Genomic DNA, 9,423 nt, shown 5'->3' on the forward strand with positions numbered 1-9,423 from the left:
GAAGAAATATTGAACAAAGTTTGACTAAATATAATTTTAGAGTTTAAGTTAAATAATACAGAGCCCCCCACATGTGTGTGAAAATATATATGGTATATATTATAGCCACGAATTAAGAATTCGTTCACTCATTTTAGTTAAATCGAGGCCACAAATTAAGAATTCATCCCCACAATTTACTAATTCACTTTCTCGTTTTGATTAAACTAAAACAAGGGAACAAATTATTATTACAACGTGGCCACGATTTTGTAAAACGAGGGAACAAATTTTTGTATTGTCCGCATGGTTTGCTTAAAGCAAGGGAGCGAATTAGTAAAACGTGTTGACGTATTAGTAAGTCATGGGAACAAACTGTAAATTCGTGGCCACTATACACACACTGTTTTCCCACGTTATGTGCGGAGCTCCGGAAAATAATAATGCATTTAAAATTGAATCATTTATTCAAAATTAGATTTTAAAAACCTAATATAGTTTACCATAAATTTGTCGCGCCATGAAAATAGCCACAGAAGCTGGCATGGTGTTCAAACAAGCAAACAAAATCTCAGGTTACAGGAGAAAGTCGATTTCACAGCCCTTGTTTTAAGCAAAATATAGTGCTCTACTTGTCTTTCTCAAATGCAGTGGTGTAATTATATGCAATTTCCCCATTACTGACTATATTTATAAAATTGTGTCCGTAATTAGCTTGTTATAGGTGTATAACTGCACATAATTCCTAGGTTTGACTTTTAAAATTATTTTCCTACCATAGATGCCAGCTCAGGATATTACAGTGCTTTGGACCAGACAGACTTTGAAGACGTGGGACCAACCAGTACTCAAAGCATGCCGACCGCACCTCGGGTGCCTTTCATTCCTGGCTCACATCCAGGCGTCTCTCGCATGATCGTAATGAACAACCTTGTCCTCAAGCAGGTATTACACACTCATACAATTATGTGTGTCTCTTAACATCTGTGTTTGAGTTGTAGTATTGTTTCGGTCAACCATAAAGCTGTATTTAGTTAATATGCTGATAGTTACAGCATTACATTGTGATTCTTAGATTGAATACTTTCCAGTGCTTGCTGCTCAGCATCTTTGCCTCACGAAAAATAACCAAGAATAAGCTGAAAATGATCAGAGATGTCTGTAAATCATTGGAACTAGTCTATGAATGGCATGTTTTTCATGTACTTTGAATTACTCAAAGTAATGCGGCTAGCTAAAGTAGGCAAGAAAAATGTGAAACTTCTAATATTATACTTTAAAATCTGTTTCAAAATCAATTATTTAATAATATAAAAAATACATTTTACTTATTCTCTAAGGCAAGTTTTCATACCCTTTCAGAAATTGGTTTAGTTAAATCTGAGATATTGATATAAGGTAAGATTATTTTACAACAAATTATTTTATTGGTGCCAGTTGCGGCTAATTAAATATTATGGACATTTTTTCCATGGTACGTTATAAGCTTCAAACTTTGCTTCTCGCTTGTACGGCTGTCTTTTCATTGAATAAATGAATTAGACACATCATTGACTCACCTGTTATTGTGGATGAGAACTAAACAGTATCTGTTTTACAAAATTGTTCATTGATAATTCTTGTTTCAGCCAAACTCTGTGGCCCCTGCGTTAAAACCTTGGAGCTTAAACACTTCATCGGATATGGTTCCTCAGTCCCAGCTGCTTTTCCTACAACCAGTCAGACCCACTAGTGACTGTAGCAGCCAGAGCTCTGACAAGCAGAAACTTTCCAGAAAGCATGTTCCCATGCAAAACACCTTTGCAAACATTGTCCCACACCCTGCTCAAGGGTCTACAGTCGACCAGGGTCCCAGTGCCATCCATAAGAGGGCAAACCACAGTCATAGTGGTAGACATCAACGACGCTGTTATGATGATAAACCTTTCCACAGTTCCTCTTTGAAGCAGGATGACTCTGAGACATTCAAGGGTTATGGAGTAGACCCTAACATTGCTTCTTTGGGAGACATAGGTGTGGAAAACCCCTCATCCAGGCTTTCTGACCTTCAGAAGCCTCATACCACCACTTCACCGTTCTCACTCTGCGCTCACTCCCTCCTCGCTTCATTCCCTCAGAAGTGTCCCAATTCTTCAGTCGCCCAGAGCAGTGATGATGACTTCTCTCCAAGTTCCAGCAAACACAAACGCTTCTGCAACACGTATAATATTCTGAATCGGTCAGGCCTGCTGGGCATCACACTGCGCACAAAGGAACTCATTCGGCAGAACAAACGTTCCCAGGCCCAACTTCAGAGTCTGCAGGCTCAGACCGACCTCTTCTTGGAGGCCATATATAGTGGAGACCCCAAAGTCTGGACCCGATTGCAGCTCGTCCTCCAGAACTCTAGAAACAGTGAGGAGACGCCAATGGAATCACCGGTGGACTCTCTAAAGGATGCGGAGGAGGATACCTCAGATGCGGGTTGTGTGGTGTAGTAGCAGGTTTAGATATTAATATTTCATCCGCTGCGGTTTTATGGAATAATCATATTTGCTTAGACCTCAGAAGCTTAGGAAATTTTCAGCTTCTTTTTGTAGATTCAGTTGGAAAGATTTGAGACTTTGGAGATCTAGTTATCACATCATATGTTATCTATCTGATATCAGTCTTCCTTATACCTGTGGTTTTGTTAAAAGTATATAAATACAATGTTTAGGTAACAACTGTATTTTTCTCTAAATAAAGTGAGTTTCATTCGATAATGAAATAATGCTAAAAAAACAGTGTACTCCCAAAATAAAGCTATTAACTGTATTTTACTCTAATTGGTTACTATTTGGAGAGAAGGCCTTGGAACACCGGAACTGGAAAGAAAAATTATTTTCTGCTCCGAATGACAAAAATGGAAAATAAAACATTTATTTTCTAATCTCTGTATCTAATAAATGCCTTTGACAATTACACATATTTGTGTGTTTTATCTTTAAGAGATTATACTTAAGTACACGATAATATTAATTATATTTTTATAATTCAGTTAAAAATGTGAAATTCAGATTCATCCTTGTGAGTTTTTGAGGATTTGTAATAATGTCTTTGTAATAAACATTATTTGTATGTGTAGAATGTGTTCTCATCTCCAAGTTCTTGTTCTTGTTACTGTTTTTATCTATGGAAATAAAGAGTAAGAGGACTAATAACCGTTTGTGCTAGTCAGGGTGTATTTGAATGGTTATTATTTGTAATGCCTTGAGATGAATTCTTAAGTGGGACGTTTGCATTGAGATATACTGCATGCATACAGATTGTGTTTGGGAAAGCAGGTACTAAGTACTTGATCAGGTGTAGTAGAGTAATGAATGCGCTATGTGATAGCATGTACACTCTAGTGTACTTTATAAACTATATAATAAATATAGTTGTTGTTGATTAATCAGAACCCGATACTACACAATACTTTTTTTTTTTTTTTAGCTGTAAAAATCTATGCAATAGTCTTAGTATTAGTGTTGTGCTGAAGTGCAGTTTTGTAATCTGTAGGTGTCGTTTGACTTTTTATGTGCCTTAAAATAAAAAGGCATTTGAAATAAATTTCAAACTATGCTCTCGTTATTTCAAGTTTGAACAATGATTTGTTCAGTAAATCATGTTGTAATGTATTTTAAGATAGAAGCTAAAGATTGAAGATCTCTGAAACTATGAAATTGTTTAATAGTATAAAACAGTTTAAAATAGGAAACTATATATATATATATATATATATTTAGTAAAATGTAATAATTAAAATGTAATAATTACAAGTACTTAATTTTTATTTGATTATGTATTCCAGATTACATATTAGTATTCTGAAAATTATTTGTAATAATTTGTAATTATTACATTATTACATTTGTATATATATATATATATATATATATATATATATATATATACATAAATATATAACTAATATGTAATCTGGAATACATAATAAAATAAAAATTAAGTACTTGTAATTACTACATTTTATAGGGGTCCAATAATGACCTTTTACAAAGTCTTGATTTTGTTTTTGGGGTGTACTAGAATATGCTTTCATACTTGATTGTTCAAAAAAACACATTTTCACATATTTTACATTATTACAGCTCCTCTCTCCCTAGTCTGGTTGAACGTGTCGTTTTCGATGGAGCCCCTCCTTCCGAAATATGAAATGCGCTGTGATTGGTTAGCTGACCAATGTGTTGTGATTGGCAGCGCTTGTCACACCCCTTCATAACCACAAGCTCTACTCAGATGTAGGGTGCGTCCGAAAGCTTAGCCAGCTGACTTGTTGCCTCGCTGCCCTTTCAGGCAATGACTTTGCAGGCAGAGTTTGCGCAAGAAGGTACGTCTCGAAACTGATTTCGGACAGACTTCTGAGGCAACGTAAACAGTTTTATATGATCTACACCAAAATAGATCGAGCTTTGGTGAAAACTAAGTGAATTTTTAATGACTACAATAGTAAATTCTCGCTAAAAATTACATAAGTGGAAAACGTTGATCAAAAATGTACATTTACACAACATGTACAACTGTATAAATTGTACATATACAACTGACGCGATATTTATTTTTCTAGCTCAACTGTCACAGAAAGCAAAGGATTGTGGGATATCAAAGGCAGTGAAGGATGCATACATCTATAGTGCCTTCATAAATCGATCAGATGGAGGTATCTCAGGAGACAGGAAGTGAAACTAACATTGCATTCGGACATGCCTTGATGCCTTCCGACCTTGGAATGTGTCCTCCGAAGGCAGCATTTATCAGTTTTCAGATGCAACCATACATATTAACAATGGCATCAATTTTAAACAATTTCGAGCCTGATTCAGACCCTGACAATGTTAACGAACAAGAGGATTGTGCTGAACGGATTTCAAGCACAGACTTTGCAGGCACGGATTTCAAAGGACGTTTCAGAGTGGTATGTTTTTTTGTTGTTGTAATTTTCTTATAGATACGAAAATCATATTTTAATCATATTTGTTGGAAAACAGTCTTACGAAAGCAAGAGCTTACAAAAGCTAAAGTAAACACCACATCAATTTTAGTTAGCAGGCTAGCGGAGGCAAAGCATTGCCCTTCAATTACATCATAGCTATCATACTGTAGTAACTACATAAAGCTTATAATGGTAATTGTTAATAGAAAACACAACTACAATGAATAAGACATACTTACAAGTTGTGATCCATGAACAACAGATTGTCCCGACAAAATGGGAATGTTACGTCTTTCAGGAGAAGCTTTTATGCGTATAGCCTGCATTGTACTCTCTTCTGGAAGCTGTTCTCCGTAACATGTGCAGCGCACAGACAAACGATGAGGTTATAATGTTCAGGAACAGTGTTAAAAATAAACTGAACCTTTTTAAGTTCGTCAGGTTTAGGACAAACTTTTTCCGTGGTGTAAAAAACAGCGACAACTCCTCTTCCTCTTCTCTAAAGCAGCCCAACATGGCCTCACCGGGGGCTGGGTTTATGTCGATTTTAGGGTTTGTGATGTCACCAACCTGGGAAGAAGCGCGATTTAGTCCCTACCAGACGTTTGTTGTAGTCCTTAAAAAGCAATTACTTTAAAAGAAAATATCTCTATTTGCATTGAACTTTTAACGTTGTATCTTTGCAGATGTTGTTTATGCTCAAACAGCAACATTACACACTAACTAAAGTTAAAAAAGTGAAATCATAAATTTAAAATACTTATAATCAGTTGTAATAGTTACTTTTGTATTGATTACATGATTACGTTATTCTCACAATGGCAGTAAATTATTCATAATTTATTGATTCTCCCTAATACTTCTTTTATATCTCTTACATTTTTCTTTCCAAAAAAGCCTAGTGCTTATACAGTATGTTGAGAGGTTCTTTCAGGTTTGTGGAATTGCACATTCAGACTAGCTACTAGTCACTAAAAACTGAGAGCCACACAGCATTTGATCACTGGATGTACAGAAATCATTTAACTTATCAACAAACTCCTGATGAACACATTTAACCATGCATTGCTGTCTTTGGAAGGTTTTTGTCATTCAAACACATTAAAATATACAAATTCATATTTACATGCAATGCAGGGATTCCCCAATTTTTTTTGTCAACTGAACCTCTTTGACCTAAAGTAGACCTGAAGTACCCCTGAGAGTTAAGGATTAGGATTATCCTATTCAAATCAATGTGATAAACGAGTAAGGTTAAAAGTAATCAAAAAGTAGTCACATTATATTTCTGTAATTGTTTAATGTGATGGATTACGTTACTAACTACAATCTTTGCCATGTAATTTGGAATCAGTAACCAACTACAATTTGAAAGTAATCAATTTGTGAGCCAAAACATTATGACCACCTGCTATGCTGTTGGTCCTCCGCTTGCTGCCAAAACAGCCCTGACCCGCCGAGGCATGGACTCTAGAAGACCCTGAAGGTGTCCTGTGGGATCTGCCACCAAGATGTTAGCAACAGATCTTGAACTCTTCATCGTGTTCCTCAAACCATTCCTAAACAGCACCATTATCATGAAGGGGTGTACCTGGTCTGCAACAATGTTAAGGTAGGTGGCAATGTGGCAAGTGTCAAATTGATGTCCACATGAATGATCGGACCCAGGGTTTCCCAGCAGAACATTGCCCTGAGCATCACACTCCCTCCATTGGCTTGTCATCGTCCCACGGTGCATCCTGGTGCCATCACTTCCCCAGGTAAACAGCGCACCTGGACACGGCTGTCCACTTGATGTAAAAGAAAACGGGAGAACCTTCTTCCATTGCTCCTAGGTCCAGTTCCGAAGCTTGCGTACCATTGTAGGTGCTTTCGACGGTGGACAGGGGTCTTCATACGCACTCTGTTTGATCTGCGGCTAGCAGAGTATAAGGGCGCTTTCACACTTGGTTCGATTGCCTGTTCCGTACCCGAGTTCGATTGCTTCCCCTACTGGCACGTAATCGTGTTGCTTGGTAACCGCTATGAATGAAAATGTCAGCATTTTTATGTGTTTTGCAGTTGCGTTTTTATGTTTTTGTCAGCCCATACATCTAACAAGGTTTCAGTTTGTTCTGATGACCAAAGTAAACCCTTTCCGCTCATCTTGAAAGTGACGCGTGTGCAACTGACGACTACATTATAGGCTACCTCATCAATAGCGGTTCACTTCCACGATTTGGTACGATTGCATTCATATCAGCAGCGAACCGTACTGGAGTTCACATGAACCTTTACCGTACCCCAGACCAGCCTTTTTAGGGTGCGCACCCGAGTTCGGAAAACAGCGTTCACATTATCCAAACGAACCGAACTCTGACATCATTCGAACCTGGGTGTGCAGCAAAAGTGCTAGTGTGAAAGCGCCCTAATGCACTGTGTTGTGACATATTCCTCCCATTGCCACCATTCAAATTTTGTGACTTGTGCCACAATAAAACCCTTTTGTTGGCTTGGACTACACAGATAGCCTTTGTTGCCCTCGTGCATAGATGAGACTTTGGCGCCCAACACCCCGTCACCAGTTTGTGGTTTGTCCCTCCTCAGACCACTGTTGGTAAATTCTCACCACTGGTGACTGGGAGCAACCCAATTTTTTATGAACACACTGATTATGAGAACTGATTGTTTGCCTACCCCGACCTTAATATATCACCTTGTTAGGAGTAACCTAATTAGTTACAAATAAATAAATCACAGAAAATGTAGGTTCATTATTGTATTCCATATTTTCCATGCATCAAATACAGATGCATTAATTCACAAGTATAACTGCTAAGTAGGTGGTAGCAAAATTAATATATATATAAAAATATCATCTTAGCATTGATAGTGCAATTGGGCAATGGAAATAAACTCCTGTTTCTGAACAGCTCAGTCAAACATAGGCAACTAATGCAGTCTAGATAGACGTGAAGGGTTAGGATGTTTTGATAAGATATGATTCTCAATTCAACAGCCAAAAGATGTTGAAGACCATGTTTCAAAACATCAAACAGGACTGAGAGCGAAGCACTCGCAAGCGTGCACTTATAATAATTTAAACACTGACATGAAACTTAATAGTGGATTGCTGTTTTATAAGGGTTTCAGTTACAGAACAGTGTGACCCTCCATTATTACTAATTACTTTGACCGTGTTGAATGAGGGAACACAGCAAAAAATACACACACAACTATTGCTTGCTGTAAATCACCACTTTTTTTTTACTAATCCGTTGTCTAGGGGAAATGTAAATAACATTTTTATATAGCACCAAACTCAAAATGATTTGTAATAAAATAAAGTTTTTATAATTATCTTTCTAACAAATTTTTACTTCAGACAGGATCACGATCCACGATCTTATCACGATTCTCTTTCATGTTGGTTTTGAAGGCTATTTTGCAAGTCACTGAGCAGTTCATCCAAAATAATTTCCCTATAATTTTTTTTAGCCTTACAAGGTATAAAAAAGAATAACAGACCATTTAGGCCAAAGTATGGGTGGGCGATACAACCAATATCTTATTATTATTATTTTATTTTTGTTATCAAAAATAAGAACAGAGATGAAAATTACAAATAATGGGACAAATTGAATATAATATACAAATAAATAGTGCATTACTAGTTTCAGCTACAGTAGGTGCATTTACTGTAACAGTAGCATTCAAAAAATTATTAAACAAATGTAAAAATAAAACACTACATAGACTTCACTGTGAATTAAATATACACTGATTCTTAAAGCTACTGAAGTTATTCAGTCAAGAGCAGTGAGTTATTTTCTCTTTGTATTTTGTTTTTTGATTAACACTAATGACAGACGGCAGTAGGTTTATTAGGCTGCTGTCACTTTATGACCTAATGCACAGATCCAATATAATGAAACACATGCATAATCATAATATACTCTATACAAACAGTTTACATTCACTTAAGATATAATAACTGTTTTTATGTAAACCTTGTATGTATTGGACAGGTTAAGCACAAAAAGACAGGAAAGAAAACTTAGTCTGGTACTCGCGCGCTGTGTGACGGGCTTTTAGAATGCGTGCACTTTGGATTTATGTGCTCAGAAAAGCTTAAGTCAGAACAGGCAAGCCTTTAAAACGCATGCAAGTAATAAAACCTTCGTGATGGTGAAAAACTGCAATGTCATGTGAGCGTAACCTTAACCTTGCGTGTTGAACATTTGATGTGAATGTACACTGTGTTGTACACAATATTTGGATGGAGGTGCCAGAACTGCAACTGATAGACTGTGCACTGTAGTATGATAATTTCCCAACAAAAGCAGATTTTGGAGACATTTTAATCATTCACAATCTAAAATCGTGATATCGCACACCGTGTGCTCAGTTCAGAAACAGATACATTAATTCCAGTTCAGTATCTCAAATTAGTTTGAATTGAATTTAGTTGAGGTAGCAAACAGGATGCAGAAATTCAAATGTTGAATGGA

General features: G+C 36.6%; 1 protein-coding gene across 1 annotated transcript in view; it reads left to right on the forward strand.

Annotated features, from left to right (window-relative positions):
* The window catches only part of cipca (CLOCK-interacting pacemaker a), a 4,652-nt gene extending 1,107 nt beyond the window's left edge, over nucleotides 1-3,545 (forward strand). Inside the window, exons 3-4 of the mRNA XM_081393747.1 lie at nucleotides 761-924; nucleotides 1,608-3,545. Of these exons, the coding sequence (XP_081249873.1) occupies nucleotides 761-924; nucleotides 1,608-2,456 (1,013 nt within the window). The 3' untranslated portion in view covers nucleotides 2,457-3,545. The remainder of the gene's footprint in view (nucleotides 1-760; nucleotides 925-1,607) is intronic.
* Nucleotides 3,546-9,423: the final 5,878 nt, after the last annotated feature.

The sequence above is a fragment of the Scardinius erythrophthalmus genome (assembly GCF_964197995.2).
Source record: "Scardinius erythrophthalmus genome assembly, chromosome: 19".
NCBI classification, from domain to species: Eukaryota; Metazoa; Chordata; class Actinopteri; order Cypriniformes; family Leuciscidae; genus Scardinius; species Scardinius erythrophthalmus.